General features: G+C 49.6%; 1 protein-coding gene across 1 annotated transcript; it reads left to right on the top strand.

Annotated features, from left to right (window-relative positions):
- The first annotated feature begins 250 nt into the window (after positions 1-250).
- On the top strand, positions 251-8423 carry LOC122370979. Its single transcript, XM_043347002.1, has 3 exons — positions 251-454; positions 1088-1203; positions 7449-8423. Exons 1-3 carry the CDS (start codon positions 365-367, stop codon positions 7882-7884), a joined length of 642 nt encoding a protein of 213 aa, XP_043202937.1. The 5' UTR covers positions 251-364; the 3' UTR covers positions 7885-8423.
- Positions 8424-21741: the final 13318 nt, after the last annotated feature.

The following is a 21741-nucleotide window of genomic DNA, read 5'->3' on the forward strand; positions in this document are numbered from 1 at the left end:
CTCCGAAAATATTCGGCGGCTGGCCGTTTCACCCGGCTGCCGCGGAGATTCTGCTGATCGCACCCCGTCCCACCGCGCAGCCGGAGGTATCAGCGCTCGAGCATCGCGCGATCACGCGACGACCACAGGACGCGCTGCGACGGACGCTCCTCCCCCCCTCCCCAGTGTGGTACGACCACCGGCGTGCCCACACCGGGCCGGCCGGCCGGTACGCCCCGCCCCAGGCGAGCCCAGCGCATAAAACCGCCCGGCGCCGCGCCGAAGCCAGCAGACCTAGTGCGGACAGCGAGAGAGCGGTGTCGAGCCAAGCCACGACGGAGCTAAAGTGTGAGCGAGGTGTCGCAGTGACTATCGGAAGGTGCGAATGCAGCAGCATATCATGCAGCGATTCTATTCTGCGGGAGAGAAGACGAGCGGACGGAGTGGAGATAGGAAGAAGCTGAAACGCCAGTCGGTGAGTGCCGGGGAAGGGAGGGAATAACGGTCGATGGGAAACTGAGGGAGCCCGGCCGACGCCCCTGGCCCACGAAAGGCGATCGATGAACGGTGTCTGGCGCCCAGTGGAAACTTCCGAACACGGCGAGAGGGTTGAATTCTGTCGCTAAATGATTGCAGTCGTTTCAAATGATTTTTAATGCCTTACCAATTGGCCACTTTTATTAAATTTGTGTTTCAGATCATAAACGGTGCTTTATTTTTAAATTCAAAACGATTTCAAATGGTCATGGTGCATTCAAATTTGCTTCTAAAAACAAAAATGGTTCGGTTTCTTTGTGCCTCCGAACGGGCGAGTCACGGCGATTGCCACGTAACACGGAGCGATGTCGGAACGCCAGCTGTTGACGTGGCACGGCTCGCTCTGCTAGGCACCGCCAGTTGGGCAACCCATCAGCGGCCCGCACTAAACCACTGTTTACCTGGCACATGGCATTGAACTCTTTGGAGCGCGACCGGTCGCGGCGGCGCCCTGGCCCCCCTGTGACGTCAGCGGCCCGTATCGCCCGGCGGCGTCCTGATACAGCCGTGTTTCATCAGCGGCAGTCGTGATCGAGCTGCGGGAGCTGACGGTAGTCACTGTCTGTTGCAGATCAACTCTGTCGACATGGACATGTCGGACATTTCGGCCAACTCTGTGCTCTGTGGAATGCAGCAGTTCGACCGTGCAGTACAAAACATGGAGGAGACCATCCTGGTGCCTTCCAGGTGAGTTATCAACTCCGTGAGCAGGAGTTAGCTGAGTTAGAGAGCCAGTCTCCCAGCCATCACTGAGCTGGTCCTTCATCCTTTGATCTTTCACTTCTTCTCGTGTCTATGAAAGCTGAAATGACCCGTGATCCTCCCATGCATGTCACAGCTCGTCCAGTAGTGGCCTTATCGCAGTCTTTGAGCGAGCAGTGATAAATGTAATCTGGCGGGATTTCCTACCACGGGATGTTACATTACCACTGGCACGTCCTGCCACATCCTGGGAGAGGCCGCCGCGGGGCGGGGGATGCCAGCTCACGCGGTTCACGCGATCTTAGCCTGGGCTCGCTGGCCTCAGTCAAGGCCATCTTCCTTTGCCCCCGGCTGGAGGAGGAACTCCCGTGATGGGTGGAATGAGGTGCACTACGGGGAGAGGTGGGACTTCCCCTTGCTGAAGGAAAGGTGGTGAAATTCATGCACCTGCGGTTTCGCTGGGATTTAATATGGATCAGACATGAAAGGCGGTATTTCAGTCCGAGTTGACTTCGTAGCAAGTGAAGCGGAGCTTGTGTATGAATAAGCGTCCGGCCGTCCATGTAATCGTAGTTATTTAGAGTACGAACGTCCGGCGACCCGAGTCACGACCGAGACCGTCACGGTGGATGGAGAGTCACGGCCGTAACGGACCGTCACTATTCTCCCGTGACCTGCCGACGAAGCGGACCGATGACCCAACCGCGGCACGGCGTTCACGCCACTGGCGAAACTCTTGTCTGGCACCAGTGCACCTTGACACGTGCACAAAACGGAGGCCTCGGCACCGGACCTGTTGTGGACTGCCTTTCTCTGCGCCGACAAAAAGCCAACGGCATTGGGTGCCTTGATGTGCAGCCTGCTAGGTCCAGTCTGGCGACCCTCCCCTCTGGTAGCACAGAGAGTAACCCTGTGTTTTCACTTTTCGAACGCCGACTACCGGTAGAGCGAGGTATTATCCGTTCTCGCCCCGTACAAGTTTTGCAGATGATATCGAGTCGCTCGCCAAACTGGTCTGCCCTCAAAAAAACATGGGCAAATGACAGCTGTTGTGTAATGTAGTGACATACTCGACAGTTGGTCAGCCATGAATCACGCGACCAATTCTTCGAAATTAGTCCGTTTTTACGAGTAACCCCGTCATCAAATGGCAACGGTCGCTCAGTCCAGCATAAACGCAGTTATTTTTCCTCTTCCCTTCCATCCCCTCCCATCGAAGTAATTCCATCCCCGTCGTCTCCGTCGCTCCCCGCATCGTCGAATCGTCGGGACTATCGATCGGAGCACGGCACGGGTGCGTGCACTGGCGGATCCAGACTTGCGTTTTGGGGGGGGGCCAACTCCTGCAAGTAACCAAACCTAGGGTACCCCCAAATCCTGTTTTCTCATCGGATTTAGGCCACTTATTTTTTCGTCACAGCCCTGAAACGATATTTTTTTAAAACTAAAAATAAAATAAAAATATAGAAATGGTAGCCCACCCAACCCGAGCCTAAATATTACTTTGAAAACACTTCAAATTGCTTTTGTCGACCAATTAGCCCGCTCCGGGTCGGTGCGTGGCGCAGCCTTCGCGGGCTGGGAGGTGTCGGTTGGACCCCCTGCCGTTCGGCCCCTGATTAAGCTAGAGCTCGCGGAAAAAAAAAAACAGGCGTGTTGCCCGTGAGTGACGAGACGAAGCCGATGATACCCGATTTTAAGGTCCTTGGTTGACCTTCCAGGGCGGTGTTTCACGGTCGTGCTGACAGCCGCTGACAGCGCATTCCGCGAGCTAAGGTCAGCCTTCGGTAGTGTTGTGGGTATAGGCTTGTTGATGTCTCCATTGAAACCAAAAGTGCCATCAGCGTTGGCAGCGGCTGGCAGCGTGCCGTGAAACACCGCCCAGGTCAGGTCACAGACCCAAAAGACGGAAAAATCAGGACCTGTCAGAACCTCCTAAAGTAAGGCTGTAATACGTTTTTTTTTTGTGCTGATCACAAATTTCATGTTAGTTTGGATCATAGATAATGTCTTCATGCGTTTAGACCATGTCGGGGCAGGTCAGGTCAGATCAACCAGTAGGGGTACTTATGGGCGTCCGTATAGCAGGTGTCCACTACCACTGGCAGCTACGTAACATGATACGAAGGCATCAAAACCTACTTCGTAAATGTTCAAATGGCTGCAAAATGCTACATTCAAAATCAGCTAAACGAAACTATCCTAGAAACATGTTAAACTCGGAAAAGTGCACCGAGGCCATCAAAGGTCAATGACCTGACTTGACCGTAAGGTGTGACATTGGCATCCGCCCTAATGCGTGGGAGCAACATCATATCACATGTTTGAGCGTTTTAAACCACGAAAAGACTATGAAAGCGCGGATAATGTGAGCCGACATACGCCGAATCGCTATTCCGGCCAAACATGGCCTCCAACATGGCCAAACATATGGTGCGTTCGGAGAGGCACATTCCACGTGGAATCCGTTGAATATTCCATGCGCGCGGAATATTTCCGGAGATTAGCCGTTCAGAGAGATACGCCTCCGAACGCGGCACGGGGAATATTCCCGGGGACGGTGAATATTCCATGCTCTCCGAACGCACGGATAGTCTCGAGAAATAGGCCACAAGTCAAAGTTCACTTGGGTCAGGGTATGAAATTTTCAGACTTTGTCACCATGAGGGTACTAAAGTTTCGTCGCGATCGGCTTCATGATACCTTACACGATAACTTCACACGTCGATCGAGAGTTAAAGCATGGATGAAGGAGAACCAGGGGATGAAGGTTCTTTCATCCATGGTTAAAATGTGCAATAAGAACTTCTTGGGTGAAGACAACACCAACACTTTTATCAAGCTCACATATTTTTAATGATACGGTATTTTCTCTCTACCTACTACGCCCTTCTCACATTCATTTTTCTTAAGTGTTTTTGGGGACAAAAAATATATGTTGTTCCCCTTTCAGGCTTGGGGGCATGACCCCGTGGCCCCCCTGGATCCGCTAGGCCGAAACTAACTAGGTCGTTTTCAAACGGTCTGATATTTCAGGTCATAGTTTGCAAACGGCCGGTGTTTTCAGGTAGTTTCATATGGCCTGACTGGGCCAGGCCGTTTGCAAACGGACCGAATTTTCATACGGCCTGTAACATATATTCAGATTTCGACATCTGTCGTAGCATCAAATGCTGATGTGGCGCACTCAAAAGCCGGAATTGGTCCTTGGATGCCGTAAGGACCCTTTTAAGAAATAAGTGACCCGACTGACCCTAAGAGATTGGCCTGAGCTGTGACCGAAATAAGTCTTTTACCGTTTCGCAGGAAGGGACAAAAAGGTCCCTCATATGCTTCTTGTACAATTACGAAACAAAACAAGTTTTTTTCAACGAAAACTCAGTGAGTTTTCCTAAAAAAATTTATTGCGCATATTCCGTGAATGAAAAGTTGCCGGGTCATGTCAGGTCAGGCTGCCACAGCAAGTTTGTTAACTTGACAGCTCAATCGATATTTATGCAATAAGACCTTCTCGGGTGACGATAAGACATGACGACACTTTATGAAGGAAGCTAGTAAACCCGGTAGTTTCTCCATAGGCGCGGGAACCGGGGGGAGGGGGCAGTGGTGGCAGCTTGCCCCCCCCCCCCCAACTCTGGGGCCGTGCGGGCGGTGCCCCCACAACTTTCAGACAGAATACCGCTCCTTTTTGCAAATGTTTTCTTTTTTTGTTGAAAAAGCCAAGGGATGAAAAATAAGTGGCCTAAAACCGGCGACAAAACTATATTTGGGGGATCCTAGGTTGATCTCTATCATGGTGTGACCTCCCCCCCCCCCCCGTCTAAAAGTAGTTCCCGCGCCCCTGGGTTTCTCTACGCTATTGAATCACGCTGCTGATTCTAGTAAGTATCTACTACACAACCTTCTCACATTAATTTTTCTTCGAGCGTTTTGGGGGGCCAAAAGATTGTTGGCCCCCTCTTTCAGGCTTTTTGGGCCCATGGCCCCGGTGGCCCCCTTGAATCCGCCAGTGGGGGCGGTGCCCCCACAACTTTCAAACGGAATACCGTCCTTTTTTGCAATTGTTTTCTTTTTTTGTTGTTGAAAAAGCCAAGGGATGAAAAATAAGTGGCCTAAAACCGGTGAGAAAACTAGATTTGGGGGGACCCTAGGTTGATCTCTATTATGGTGTGCTCCCCCAGTCTGAAAGTAGTTCCCGCGCCCCTGACTTTCTCTACGCTATTGAATCACGCTGCTGATTATAGTATCTACTACGCAACCTTCTCACATTAATTTTTCTTCAAGCGTTTTGGGGGGCCAAAAGATATGTTGGCCCCCTCTTTCAGGCTTTTGGGGGGGCCATGGCCCCGGTGGCCCCCCTGGATCCGCCAGTGGGGGCGGTGCCCCCACAACTTTCAGACGGAATACCGTCCTTTTTTGCAACTGTTTCTTTTTTTGTTGAAAAAGCCAAGGAATGAAAAATAAGTGGCCTAAAACCGGTGAGAAAACTAGATTTGGGGGGACCCTAGGTTGATCTCTATTATGGTGTGCTCCCCCAGTCTGAAAGTAGTTCCCGCGCCCCTGACTTTCTCTACGCTATTGAATCACGCTGCTGATTCTAGTAGGTATCTACTACGCAACCTTCTCACATTAATTTTTCTCCAAGCGTTTTGGGGGGGGCCAAAAGATATGTTGGCCCCCCCTTTCAGGCTTTTGGGGGGGGCCATGGCCCCGGTGGCCCCCCCCTGGATCCGCCAGTGGGTGCGTGGCCTCTGCCGCCGTCAGCCGGGGCCGGCGTGATCCCCGCCCCTGCCCCTCCCCAGTCTGGCGGCGGGCCAGTCAGTCGCGGCCCGGGCTACCTCAGACAGCTCGGACTCGGTCGCGGCCGCAGTCAGCTGAGCTCATCACACGCAGTGGGCTCGTGCGGACCGGGTGGACCGCCGGTGGACCCGTTGACCCCTGAAGGACCTCTAGCGTATGCGCAGAGGACGGACGGTCAAACGCCAGGTGTTCGGTGCCACAGATCTGTGGAGTTTGGCCTCAGGAGTCAACATCTGGTTCTGGGACGCCACCGGCCTGATGCGGCGTAGTTCGAGGAAGCTGTCAGATCTGTTTGTTTATTTTGGACAGTCAAATCCGGGAAGCGTGTGCGACATTCCATGCAGTTTTCAAGTTCGTTTGGTCGAGTTTCAAGTTAATCAAAGCTTCTATAACCGATTTATTTAAATTACTCAGTACTTCGGAAATTCCGCCGTCGATACCGACAATCACCGCTCCGGGATTTTTCCTGTCAATATTGATTCGGTATCCCTCAGAGCGGCGGCGAAGTTTGCTCAGGTCACGGCTCAGCCGGTCGGCGTCCTGGCACCTGACTCACCCCACCGGTGACCTCGCCGGTCAGGTATGCGAGTGTCGCCAGAGCTCCCCATCCGGCACGGCCGGTGCCGCGGCACGAGCCACTGGGTCAAGGTCGCTGGCCTGCACCCGAGCGTGCAGTGATGTTCGCGAGCCTGGGAAGGGCCGATCGAACACGGCAGGGGGCACAATCGATCCCAACAGGGGGCGTGACGGAACCTAGCAGCGGACAAACACAGCCGTACCTGGGAGGCTCTATCCCACTATATCCGGTATAAGCCGGTTCAGGGGTAGGGCAAATCCCGATAGGCGTCCTTGCCGTCCTTCGACGAACCGTTCAAATGTCATTGGCCGGCTATGCGCAGCTTCGGAGGCCGCTGGCTGACTTTGGCCGGCCTCTGCACGAGATTTATGCGTGCAAATTCCATCCGCCTGACAGATAGGGTAGCAGAGACGCCAAGATGAACCTTGTGGTTCACGGGAGGTCGGTCTTGGAGTAAGGGGTTTGTGATCATCCGCACCTTTTACGATAGTGAAATTACATAATGATTAGTGTTACTTATTCTTTTAATCCCGCGCAGTCGGTAATTCTTTGTGCCGTCCGGTATATGAACAAGTAGAAAGCTAGGATGTTTGGCCACTTTCCTTCTGCCCATCGTTTTTCTTTTGCACTGGGCACTGGCTTAGGTAACGAGGTGGCAGTGGCAGCGTTCATATAACAGGCTCGGCTACTTCGAATTGAATGAAAGGAAGCTCCACCTGTGCACTTGTTAACGCGTTTAGTCGATACTATCACGCAGGGAAAGTGGTCCATGCAACCAAACCAGTGTTCCACTTCCTGTACTCGCACACTGCTGCGGTGATCCGAGGGTGACCGATTTCTCCTCCTTCGGCAGGCTGATGGACATGAGCGTGCGTGACGACTCCGGCGACAAACCGGCGCGCCAGCAGGTGCCGTCGCTGCTGCAGTCCTCGGACGCCTATGACGTGTTCCGGCTGCTCAAGACTGTGCGCAGCACGGTGCGTCGCGGCGGCTGCGGCCTGGACGACCAGGAGCCGGAGCCGGAGAGCAAGCCGCTGCAGCGCATGCCGTCGATGATGAGTAGCCAGTCGCTGAGCTCGCTGTCCTCGGAGAGCAGCTCCGGAGGCGCCGCCGGCGACGACTCGGGGCACGAGAGTGAAGACGCCTGCGGCGCCGAGGAGCCGTGCGAGGCGGTGCGCGCGCGCTTCGAGGCGCACCTGAGCGGCCTGAGCCAGTGCCTGGCGCAGATGACCGAGGCCGCCACGTTCCTCTCCAGTCGTTACGAGCAGCAGCTCGACTCGGGCTTCTGAGCGGCGCGTCGCGCTGAGGGGTGGGGGTGTACGCCACTGGATTCTGTTTACGCGGGCGGGGAGTGCTCGCATCAAGGCGGTCATGACAGTTCTCTGTTGTTCTGGACGCCCGGTCGCCGCCGCCGCCGCCTCTTCCACGGGGCGGGGGCGGGGGCGGCCGCGGCGTCCACCCCACTGTGATAGTGCCAGTGCGACTCTGGCGCACCGGATCATCATACAATCGTACATGTCCTGTGTGTTTAGGGGGCGTCCGGCGCCGTCCTATGATTGTGCACAAAGCGTCTGACGCCCTCGCTAGGTCGCCAATGGCCTCGGGCGGCGCGCCGCCGGGGCTTCTTGCCCGATATGAATAACTGTTTTACCAAAGTGTCCGAACGTGAGACGGCGTCGCAGCGCCAAGATGAACGATGCGTCACGCCTGTATGGGATAGCTGATTGGTGGTATATTTTGTAGCGCGGTAAGGTGGACCCGTATATTGATTATTGACCATATTTATTGGTAGATGCGATGAGTTTGATAATAAACCGTTGTATGCAAAGCATGTTGTTTGTCTCACCACCTGGTGAGGTTTCTAAACAGTGAGACACCGCCCACAACGAAAAAGGCTGGCCGGGACGGGAGCGGGTGGGTTGGCCAACTGAACCGGCTACTGAATAAAAACAACGCCAGTCGCCACCACCACAACCGGTCGGGCAACGCCAAGGATAGCGAGAGGGGGAGCAGCTAGCCACCAACAATGCGACGTCATAAATAGCCTCTGCCAGGGCCGCTTCAACGTGACATTACGATTGAGAAACCCAGCCAGACGAGATGTCATCATACCTTTGTCTGACTGCAGCGAATGTTTTTGAAGTGAGACGTTTGAGAAGGAACGAGCAATGAGATCATCCAAGTAGGTAACTAGATGTAACCAAACACAGGTGACCAATCTCGGTGCCTATTTTTGGGCGACTATTGCGTAGGTAGGCCTTCAACTGCGAATGCCGAACCAGTTGGCGTTACTGCGGAGTGTTGACGAGATCGAGAGGACCGGCCCGTCAAGATTTTTTTAATTGTGCTCGTTACGGAATGGTTGAGCGAGAAGTTAAACGCAATAATGATGTCACTTTTGCTGAGGTCATAACATATGCCTTTGCTGAAGTAATAAAGTTGGTTCTTTGACTGACTTCAAAGTTCAATGTTTCTTAAGTGGTGCCCTTCTTTAGGCCTTGAATCAATTATCCAATGCTTAGATACCCGTATACCTAGGTACCTGAAGACATTTTGATAGATCCATTCTTTATCGTAAAATGAATATGACGATAAAATGATTGATGCGAATGTGGACGGAAGTTAAGTTTACAGATGCCTACCTATTCTATGTAGTATTTCATTGTAAGTTGCAGTATACGAGGTCATGGTTTACCTTCCAATATATATGACCCGGCCATGTGCAATGTGTTATCGCCCGGCCGTCTAATCTGCGTCAGGGTCCGACAGCCAACCTTAATTTATCAATCCGAAAGTTGCCTTAGCAAATTTGCTTTGCGCTCGGATCCGGCACATAAAACCGACTTCAAATCCTATGAATATTAACGTACGTACCTTATAGACATAATACTTTCATCAAGCAGCTTGATCCCTCTACAAATAAACAAGGAACAAACTAGCATACCTAAATGGCAAAAAGAGTTATTCCACACCAGTAGGTAATATATCCATATAGCTGACGAAGAAGGCAGTAGCCTTCGAAAGCTACCAATTATATAAACTTTACTGGTGTGGAATAACTCTTTTTGCCATAAACAATATGTCCCAGTACAATAATTCCAGTTTTAACCCTATTCCTGGCGGGAGGGGGCCTCAGGAGCCCCCCCCCCTGAGGTTTTTTGATTATTTCTCCCAAACGCGTTGAGCTAGGAAGCTCAAATTTTCTGACTTTTCCTAAAAGGCTTCTACGCAACATGTCTGAAAATTTTGAGTTGATCTGACCTCAGGTCAGGTCACCAGAGGCGGTTTGGTGACCCTACCTCAGAAAAGTTTGCAATCACGCCAGAGCTAGAGTTTTTGACCGATCAATTTCTTCTCTTCAGGGTTTAGTTAGGGTACCAGTATGTGCAATTTGTATATCTCGGAATTTTGATATCGGTGACCTAAGGTCAGGTCAATTTCGCGACCTCCCCATTATAAGTCAATGGGGGAAAAATCAACTCCCTGTTTTTACCACTAAAACGGGTCGGAATGGCCCCATATACCATACATGACTTCATATACGATCAACCTTCACTACCTTGAGGTCTGTTTTGCTGTTGGGCAGCTGTAAGGTCATGTGACGTCATCAAAGGTCACCAAAGGTTTTTGGCCAATAACTCCGTACAGGAACAAGATACAGACGCGTGGATGGTCTCATTGTGTTCAGCTCGTCAAGACGCATCGAATGATATACATGATGACCTCGAGGTCACGTGACCTGAGGTCAACCTTTGACCTTGACCTTTCGAGGTCAACATATATATCATTCGATGCGGATTGACGAGAGGATCACGATGATGCCCTTAGTTTGTTCCTATCTTGACTAATTCGAAAGTTATCGAGAAAAACTCTCCATATCTAGCGCCGCCATTTTGACTTTTTCGACCCCTGTGACGTCATCTTTGACCTGACCTGAAAATGACCTTAGTAAAAATTGTAGATCTTGGCCGTGCGTATCCGATGCCGTTTACCGCTTGTCGCTATCTTGCTTCGTTCTCGAGATCTCAGGGGGGGCCGAATCGGCCCCCCCCCCCCCCGCCAGTTTCTTGTCCCGGCGGAGCCCGCCAGGAATAGGGTTAAAACTAGCATAAACTTTTAATTGAATCAAGCTGATTCAGTTAGGCATCTAGCCCTCAGCCTAATCTAGCGGACATGTTTGCGGACCAGACAATCGCGGCATTTCCTGGGACCGGTCCCCACGGTGACTCGACCGCACGCTATCGCCCTGTGCCCATGACACGGCCGGACGCGGCCCGCAGTGGGCGGAGCCTGTCGCTCAGGCCACTCTGACGTCACGCGGACCGCGGATCGATTCAGCCGCCGCGCGATTGTCGCGGACCGGGCTGCGGGGCGACTGAGAAACTGGGCGGGGCGGGCGAGGCGAAACTGGGGAGGGCAATAAGCAATAAATGTGCATACCGAATGATCACCGAGGCTAGAAATTATGCTATGTAATGAGAGAAATTCGTCTCCCAACCTCATACCTATGTCAGGCAATATCTTCCTGATCTGCAAGAAGGTCAGGACAGGTAACGCAGTTTTCCGTTAGGTACTTATGTGTAGTTTCTTTTTATAGCAAGGAGCGTGCCTGCGATTTCACTTCTCGGGGAAAATCCCATGTCAGACACGTGTCTTTCAAGCGAACATTTCTTCATAGATTTGCGTCTTGTGAGTGCATTTTTTCACTTTTTGCCTATATTATTAAAGCATAAAGCCGGGCAAAAGATACTGTTGCGGTATAAAAAAATACATGACCGTTTCGGGTTGTAAGATGTCACGTGTGCTCATATCCGTTAGGAGATCATGTTTGAGAGACGAAACACGTTTCTAACAGGTCGCCGAGGATGGCGAGCGCGCTTTCTGCCATTGCTGTTTCACGTCATAAAGCTGCTTAGGTCGCGTTACCTCGTTTGGAAGATGTGATGACCTGTGTCCCTTGTCATGAGTATCCTGGTCTTATGGAGTTTGACGTAAATGTGGCAAGCATCCTGGTGGGAAAGGTTATGTATTTTAGACGTTTAGTTAGAAATCGCTAGCTAGTGCTTCTAACAATCTCTTTGCAACTGCATTTGTGTGTCGCGTGCAAAGTGAATTATCGTGATGTTCTACAGCTATATTCACGAATTCCCAACTAAACCCTTTCAATCGACAGCCGTCCTTCCACGAATTTCTTATATTGATTGCCGTAGGTGGGGCGGTGCAGAAGCTTCCCTGAACGCTATAACAGGAAAATTTATTTGTTTATTTATTTTTATTTCTTTGCCAAAATCGTCGATAAGGGTTCGCGTTGAGGCACCTGTGTTGGCGTTGCTAAGTAAGACTTTGCAGTTCTATTGCAATTTGCAATCTACGAATTGCTATAGATAGCCGGCCCACTTTCAATCCTGATCGACCCGCCCTTCCCACGAATTGTTGCTGTTGATTGCCGTATTTTGAGCCGGGCGATGCCCAGGTGCCGTTTTCCCGAAGCGAAGAAAATAACATAAATTTATTACGAGCGAGCGAGCGCAGCGAGCGAGCGAGTTCATACTGAATTAATTAAGGGAAAATCCTGAGTATGAGCGGCCGGCCGGCCGTGGGGACGCTCTTCAAAAGCTAATATCTTAGGAACGGGACATCCGATTGACAAGCGGTCTTCTTTACTGAATGTCACTTGGACGTTCTGTACCTCACTTAGGTATACCTAGACAAATACTGCACAATGTAATTGATGCTCATACATTGAATTAGTTATTTCAACCAGTAGGTGCCTAAGCATGATTAAGATCCACAATATCCAAGCTTGAAAATGGAATGTTGACTAATTAAGCTGCGCTAGAAAGGTGTTTAGAATTCCGATACTCCCACTGTATGGGTACATGCTTTTGACCTGATGCTAACTATGCTCGAAAGTCGAAACACTCGTTTATTTTCTAGAAACCCTAAAAATGGCTTGGGGCTGCGGTCTCATCATTATTTAACTCTCATGACATGTGACGTAAAAATGCGCTGTCATTCAAAACATTAGCAAAGCATGCGTAGCATGTCAATGTCAATATTGCATTTCCAGACGGCAGGTTTGCCATGAGGCTCATCTGATGGAATAGCTATCGCCATGGCTATCACTGCTGGAGAGGCCACCAGAGGCCAAACCGGCTTCTGGCTCACCTAATCCGGCCAAGCCCCCGCCCGTAAGTCGCGGTCGCCGGACAGTGCAGACTGGGACGGGTTTTTCCGGCAGGGTCCCCTGCCCAGTCCCCGTACCTGAGAGATTATGCAACTAAGGCTGAGTGTGAGGGAGGGGTTCATGGCACTCTGGTACAGTCCCATCGGTATGCGGTCACGCAGCCGCTCCAGTCTGACAGAGGTCACGGCGCCACCGCGCATGATGAATCGGGAGGTCCGGGTATGCGCCCCATGACCTCGGAACTCGGAAGGGTCGATTCCAGTCGTATACTGCGCCGAGGAGATCCATGCTTTGTTTTGAAAGGAATTTCGGGTCAAAACTGAAATGTTGAGCCACAGACTTCTCTAAATAGTTGAGCGCTTCTCCGTTCTCAGCAACGTATATGGTTTATCTATATTCATTATTCATTTATTCATATTGCATATTGAGATGGCATGCCCCGATAACACCTTAACAGTGACTTTGATAACGAATTTTGATAAGAATTTTGATAATTTTGCTCCTGGTGTCTTCGACTGCACTAAAAGCTCAAAGATAATAGAAGTTGTCAGTAATGTAGTTGTTGGGCTGTTGGCCATTTCTGTGAATATTCAAATTGCAGCGTATTGAAATGTCATTACAAGTACCCATAGAACGTACTTATTTGCAACAATTGTAAATATAACAAAAAAACACTTTAGCGTAATGCGCACCTTACATTTGACCAACCTAATTTATAGCTTCCATGCCTATTGATACAGCCAGATGCACCAGCACCTGCCACCTGCTAGCATTCCCAGTCAAAGTGACAGAGGTGCTATCAGTGCGGTCATTCCGTCCGGCGTCGATGCTCCTTCTGATGCACCCATCCGATGCACCTGTTCCACACCTGGCCAAATACCAGCTCCGAGCGGCGCAGATAACACCTCCGACCGACAGCACCTGCGGGCATGCATGAACTCTGAGACACTCGCCGCACCTGCGCGCCCATTCATCAGTGGTGCTTAGCGCTCACTGCTCACTGCTCGCTGCTCGCTGCTTACCCCATGCCCGCGGGGCACACCGCGTGCCGACCGGCGCGGCGCGGCGGAAGGGGCCTCCGAATGAATCGGCACGCCCGGCTGGCTATACCGAGGTCATGCGCGGGCGCGAAGACGGACGGGGATGGGAGTGGAGGGGAGCGGCCAGTGGGCACTTTGGTGCTAGGGGGAGCCTAACAATGGATGACGTTCGTATGAGATCAATAATGGTCTGTGAATGGCACTAATGGTCTGGAAAGGTCACCAGCAGTCTGTTACGTTCACCAATAGTTCTTAAATGTCACCAGTGCATGGTGCAGAACGCGTAAAACTCACTCAAGTGGTTCCAAAATGTCATGCCATTATAGTCCATGAATGTTAAACGTGGCCAACCATTCATTTGTCCCCACCATTCAGTTCGCTGGTTGATTGCTGACCTCGTGCTTATCCCACAACCCGAGCATGACTCCCCAAGTACCCAAAAATTCCTTAGTTGAGATCTCATCATCGGATATCATTTTACGGTCCATTCCGTCTCCGGAAATCATTAAGTTAACTAATGTCCTCAGAGGTCGCCACTAGTCTTTAAAGGTCACAATGGGTCACCAATGATCCTCAAAGGTCACGGGTGGTCCTCTGGTTTCAATGGCGACCAAACTCATGCCATGCAGCCTGTCGAGCACCAAATTCGGTCACGCAGTCGGCTGTCGGATCCGCACGTGGTTCTAGCAGCACGGGACCGCACCGTTCTCGTCTGAGACGACGCGACCAGACGGGAGATATGTCTCCGAACCGCTGTCCTCATGGCCGATATACATCGGGTGATTCATTATACTACCTTGCCGGGAGTAGCCGAGACGGCGGCGCCATTTCTGCTGAAAGAACCGCATAATGCATCGAATATCGATGCATTCCGGGCGAAAACTATTCACCGTTTTTATTTACTGACTTCTGACTGCTGGCTTGGTATGTCAAGTAATTTATGCTGGTGACGTCAGCGCCACCAAATGCCCTTCAAATGGACACTGGATAGGGGACAGACATTCAAATGGACGGGGCGCAGTGACGCCCATTCAGACTGTGCGAGCGTCAGTGTCGATGTCGCACCCTTTTATGAACGGCGCACCGCGCATACCTGCATGCAGAATTGGCTGCGGTATAGCCGATGAGATGCGCCCCGAGGATGGGCCCGCGGACGGAAAGGCCCACGTGTATTGCCGTTGGGGCTCTGTCGCCGCTCAAGGCTGTATGGACATTGGACATGGACAATCATCGTGCATGTATTTATGTTCGGACTGGCGGAGCCCACTGATTCATACAGCAGACCCCAGAGCACATGGTTTACGCATGCTTCGATTTGAGGGAGCACATATGCTTCAATGGGCGCAAGGATGTGGAACAATAATAAACAGTATTTAGATATTTGAATTGCAGTTTAATCGATTTAAGATGCTCTATTAATCTATAAAATGACTCGCACAGCCGCTGCACATATAAAGGCGTCACGTGCTTAAGAAGGTATAGTCATACGTGTTATATTCAAGGTTGTATGCGACAATATCCGTGCCGTTTATTCGTTTAAATCGCTCGACGCTCATTGTAAAAGTTAGCAGCCGACCTGCCTGGAATGCATGCCATACATTCCGGAAAAGGTCATGGCTTCCTGCTGGAATCGGCATCGACGATCGGATTTCAACTGGAAAATGGTTTGGTTCATCACGCAATGTTGAGTTGGACGTGGCTGACCAATATTTCGACCAATTTCGACGCAGTTTTTTCTGTCAATCATTGGAAACTGGAAAGTATTCAAGTTTTTCTTTAAACTGACCTTGCTCTGACTTGTGACATCGAAGGGTTAGTAGCTTATGAGTCTTTCCATGGACAATTTCGGATTCCCGCTTCCTGGCCATGAAACGAGTGACAAATGCGACAGCAACTGTGTTGAAATTATTCGGTGGCGCAGAATCACTGGATATAGAGCTAAGAAAATGATCACTGTCCCGACACAGCTTATAATAATTACTTATATTATGTTCAGAACGTTTGTCGTAAAATTGTCGGCGCCCATGTGCAATTCATGCCACAGAATGAGCATTTTTTAAATATTCGTTCAATATTCGTTCAAACATCATTCAAGTTCCTCTAACAGCTAGTTGTTGATAAATAAATGAGAAATTCAGTACCAATAGCTGCATTCATTTCTCCTGCGACTGACAGTTCCTTGAAATGAAATTAATAACGAAACGGTACATCCGCCTGTACCTATGTATTCTATTTTAACCCTGAAGTGCAGTACTGCTAGCTACAAAAGTAACAAATTTTTGCCTGTAAAGCATCATCACGGTGTCCTTGATGCTGAAAGATTACGTCTAGAGCGGGCTATGGAGGATCGGACCACTGACGTTAGTTAGTTCCGCGTCACGCAGACCTCCGTGATCACGTGATCCATCGGTATGCGACTCAGATGTTTCGAGAACAGTTTCATCCCTTAAGCACGTCCAATACAGGCCTGTGGGAATTTCATCCCGTCAAACGGTTATCCAGGAATTACGGCGTGCAAAATCCTGCGGTAATGATATTACGCACTGACGTTAAATAATGGTAGGTATTCCAAATTTAGAGCTCAGTCATGTAATGTTGTCAGTCACTCGAATCCTTAGCCATGCAACTTGTCCAGCAACCATGGCTCAGATGTCAGGCAAAATCGCTGAAGTAGCAGTTAGACCTAAGCATTGCAATGGGGCCGCCTCATTGGTGAGTGATGTTGATGCCTATCTTGTTTACCACAAACAGTAGGTAATGCAACCGCATCCTTGAATAAAGTGCATTTTATTGGTCCGTTGAGTCGGAACAACGGAGCAGAAAACAACGAACACGACAGCAACCACACGCATACCGCTGACCAAAATAAGTTAATTTATTAGCCACTGTGTGGTTCTGCCTTTGTTGTGGCCCTCCCGCCGCGGCTGTGGCAGTGTGGCATCTCAGTGGCAGCAGTCTACGCAAACCTTGGCTGGCAGCCGAGCAGCTCTCCTTGATGCCTGACGCCCAGTTGCATCATTCAAGGCCGTCGCCCCCTCCGTCAACATGCGGAACTAGCGACAAACAGCTGACCCTGGTATACCGCAGAGCTTCTGCTCTGCACTTATTAGACACATCTGAGCAGGGCGTAGATTATAACAGGTGCTTTTTCTTCTAACTGGGATTCTTTTTATCCAATAGCGCACATCGCAGCCGGGAACTAATAAGTGACATTGACATTGACAGGCGGCGCAGAAGATGAGCGAGTGAGCGTGGCGCAGAGGTCAAATAGTGGTGGACGCTCAGATGATCAAGATGATGTCAGTTATGAACGTCCAAATCCAATCTCGACGGTTCTTTGGCAAAGGCGCAGTTGCGGCGGAACTTTCCGCAAATACCTACATCTCGTCAGTCAGGATTTTTATGACGCTTTGGGTTAGCTCGTTACCTGCTGGGGGATTTCCCATTATGCTGCAGATAAGGAGTGGAATATTTTTTGTGCCCCTACTGAGACAGGGGCACTCAGTAGGGTCCGTATCAAAGCGTCCAAAACCGCAGCACCCAAAGTACGCAACATCCAAAACCGCAGCGTCCAAAGTACGCAACGTCCAAAATACGTCCAAAATCGGGTTTATAGGGGGCATTCACAAAGTCCAAAACCGAAACATCCAAAACCGCAACGTCCAAAAACGTATCATCCAAAAAACGCAACATCCAAAGACGCAACATCCAAAGTACGTAACCTCCAAAACCACAACGTCCAAGACCACGACATCCAAGGCACGCAACAACCAAAACCAACCTAACCTAACCTAACCTAACCTAACCTAACCTACTGATTTTTGCCTACCGGGGATAAGGAAACCTAACCTAACCTAACCTAACCTAACCTAACCTAATCTAACCTAACCTAACTTAACCTAACCTAACCTAACCTAACCTAACCTAATCTAGGTACTGATTTTTGCCTACCGGGAATAAGGAAACCTAACCTAACCTAACCTAGCCTAACCTAACCTAACCTAACGGTTTTGGATGTTGCGTACTTTGGATGTTGCGTACTTTGGATGTTGCGTACTTTGGATGATGCGTTCTTGGATGTTGCGTTTTTGGATGAAACGTTTTGGATGTTGCGGTTTTGGATGTTTCGGTTTTGGACGTTGTGAATGCTCCCTATATACCCGATTTTGGACGTATTTTGGACGTTGCGTACTTAAGACGCTGCGGTTTTGGATGTTGCGTACTTTGGATGCTGCGGTTTTGGACGCTTTGATGGTCCCCCGTCTCAGTTTCGAAACTTCTGGATTGACCTTCAAAATTCCAAAGGACTCATCATAAAGCGTTTGCTAATTGCAGGTATAATTTGCGGCGATTTTATTACAAAGTAAAACACTTGAGTTCAAAATTGTCAGGCCAGGCCTGGACATTCCCGGGTCTAGTGATTCGGATGCGGACAAATCAATAGTGGGTGGCATTTTCTTCCTGACCAATGACTTTTAAATTTATTCATTGTCAAGCATAAAAATCGCCATAATGGCGATCCACATCAACAACCAAGTTTGTACTTGCAGTGTGTGGTATAAAGGACAACGCACAGTGGCGGATCCAGGGGGGGGGGGCAAAATGGGCATTTGCCCCCCCCCCAACGGCATGATTTTAACATTACGCCTATGGACGATGCATGGAAAGAATCGATAGATTGTTATGTTCCCCCCCCCCAAAAAAAAAAAAAAACTCTGAGCTGGATCCGCCTCTGACAACGCGCATGTCGTGTATGAACCGGAATCATGACAGGACAATATGTTCAAGAACATTATGTAAATATACCTTAGATAAAACAGACAAAACAGTTCACCTCTATGACCCAGTTTCCTGCTCTCACTGAGCCCGCATCATGTTAGTCAGTGACCCGTGCTTGTAAGTACCCCTTTGACGTGCGGCTGCAGTTCTCCGTATACCGCCCAGAACACGGCAAAGACACGTGGCTAGCGCACCGTAGAACCGACCGACAACACGCGCAGGGTCCGTGATGCCCCCCCCCCCCCCCAGAGCACCCGTCAGCCGCCGCCCGCCCTGGCGGGTTGCCCCAGGGCGTGTGATGCTGCCGCGGTCCCGCTTACATCAGAAGTTCCGCCGCCGTGCGACCTTGAACTAGGGGGAGGGGTGGGGGAGGGAGGGTGTGTAAGGTGTCTCAGCCTATAGCTCTTAGCTGCAGGCGGTGAGTGAGTGGGCGGGTGGCAGTGAAGAATGTGCCGTTGCAGGATCTAGGGACGAGGCCGAGGGGCTGTGAAGGTGAGACTGAGATGAAAAAGTAATAAAATAGGGTTTGAAAATATTATGCAATGGTCGAACGACAATCGACATAATTGTATCTAACCTTGATTGTCTGATTGGTCATGAATAATTATGCCGTGCAAAAGCAAAAAAGATTACGTCAGGTCAGAGGTCACCGAAACGTAATCATTTTTACCTTTCTGCACGGCGGAATCACAAAAACAGCTGGAGCAGTGTGGCCTGTCTTATGTCTATGTATGTACATACAATACATCAGGGACCATGGCTACACTGCAAAAAACGTATGGCAATTTACCCTTCCCTTCCTGCCACACTGCTGGCTTTATCAGTTCCAAATGGCTATATCCGTCGGGGACTGGCTCGAACTCCGAATGACAGTTGATTATCACTTCCGTTCATGGGCTGCTCTGACCGGAAACCATTTATTTCCGGTGTGATCAGAGTTTGCACGCCTGATAGTCATTCGGATGCGAACAATTTGAACAGTGTTAGTATTTTCTCCCTGACATTGACCATTGATGTTGCCCATTCTCGTCGTGCGACGCCTGTCTCTTGCATTTGAAACCATTACGGGCAGCTTTTAACTTTTAAGCTTTTAGCACTTTTAACGCAATCATGATTTTTTGGTCCTTCATTCTAATTTTTGAGCGAGTAAAAAATTTGTGAATTGTATTGCCGAGATAGGAATACGATGCCTTTATATTTACCCTCAAAGCTACTGCTGTCACCTTAACCCGGCCGGGCCCGGGGGGTAATCCCAACCACCGCAGCCCGGGCGGGGGGGCGTTTTTCGCCCCCCTGTCTAACTCCGTAAATAAGGGAGCTACGGAAACAAAGCGATACCAAACGAAAGGTCCTTGCGAGACAATTCTTAAAGGGACCCTCCCACCTTCAAAAAAGTTTAAAGTTTATGAATTGGCATGAAAGTGATGTCGCTCGGTTCAGAAAGAGCGAAAACGAATATCTACTAAATTTCATCGAAAAATATTCACCGGTTTTTAAGATATTAGACTTTTACTTTTGTTTACTTTTTGGGATCTCCGCTGTAGTGGTGCCAATTTCATGAAATTTCAATTCCAATTCCGATCCAATTCCAAGAAATTGCCAAGTAAATTTCCAATTTTGTCCAAAGCGGGGGCTATTCCAATTTTTAACGATTTTTGCATTTTTTGCGTAAATTTTAAAAGTGTTTAAAAGCGTTTTAAAGGCCTCCGTTTTAAAATTTTAAATTTTAAAGGCCTTGTGTTCCGATTAATTTCCAAAAAATGTTAAGAATTCCGTCCAAATTCCAAATTGGAATTGGACAAAAATTGGAATTCCAAGAAAAGAAATTCCGATTGGCACCAATACTCCGCTGTTCCTAGCGACTTTATTTGGAAGAAATAGTTTGGCAGCTGAAAGTGCGGCACTTGTTGCGCGCAAAGCAGCATATACCACCGCGTGCTGCAAAACGTTTTAGTCAAACATTTAAAAATCGTTAGATATCTGCGCTGACGTCACACATTCAGAGGGGTATTCCTATGCATTAGCCCCTCTGAATCAAAATGCTGCAATTTTGAAATTCAATATTTCCGATTTAAGGCATTTCTGGATGTTGTGAGTGCCGAAACCGGTAATTGTGAGCCAGGGACCCCATTTTGGCTATCTCAACTCAAATCTAATGTTAAGCCGGTCCCGTAGCTCAGTTGGTAAGGGCGTTGGACTCCGCGTGGTGAGAGCACGCGTTCCCGGTTACAACAGTCCGGGTTCGAAGCGCGACGGGCGCTCGACATTTATGGGCCTCCTGACAGGTATGGTTGCGGTTGGTGGCAGGCCGTAGCCAGGCGAAGTCAGTGAGGGGACCGGCCGTGCGCGGCTATGTGCGCACGTAAAACTTTGGACTCTAAATTCTGCCATAGAACTGGAATTGCGCGATCGGAGGGTAGAGGGCAGGGTCACCGCAACAAGCTTCGCTTAGCGGTGGCTCTGTCCTTGTGAATCCTTCCTATCAAAAGGTTCGGACTAAATTTATAAAAAAAAGGTGGGAGGGTCCCTTAAAGCACCCAAAATTTTTGATCTCAGGTCAATTTTCAAGGTCAGAGGTCAAGGTCAAAGGCAAAAACCGGCACGTGTATAGTGATCTCAAAGTAAGCCTTCTAGAGGACGGCAGGATGCATCAAACCGGCAAAATTGGGTGTCACACGAAAGAAGAGAATCTGAGAATTCCAAAAATGTGCTCAAAATCAAAGGTCAAGGTCAAGGTCACGCTCAAAATTGACCTCAAACTTAGCACTTTTTTGCACATCTTGCGTGCTAGCTTCCAAGATGTTTTGAAATGTTTTGAGGCTTATCAGTTCCCTATTTGTGGTTCATCTTACGATACAAGGCTGCTCAAAGGTCAAGGTCACAGAAGAGTATCCCTGCTAGAGGCTATTTCACTGATTCAAGTAAGTAATAATAAATAAGACAATTTTGCCATCCGGAAGCTCTAAATGGAGGCTTAGAGGAAAATAGATGCCAGATTCGTGATCAGCGGGTACAAATCCATCATAAACGACCTTTCATGTGTCAAGGTCAACCAGAGGTCATTCGAGGTCACATGAGGTCAACATAAAACTTGATCTTTTCCAAACAAAATATATATCATTCGACGCGGCTTAACAAGG

Source organism: Amphibalanus amphitrite, unplaced genomic scaffold, assembly GCF_019059575.1.
Source record: "Amphibalanus amphitrite isolate SeventyFive unplaced genomic scaffold, NRLGWU_Aamphi_draft 001191F_arrow, whole genome shotgun sequence".
Lineage (NCBI taxonomy): Eukaryota > Metazoa > Arthropoda > Thecostraca > Balanomorpha > Balanidae > Amphibalanus > Amphibalanus amphitrite.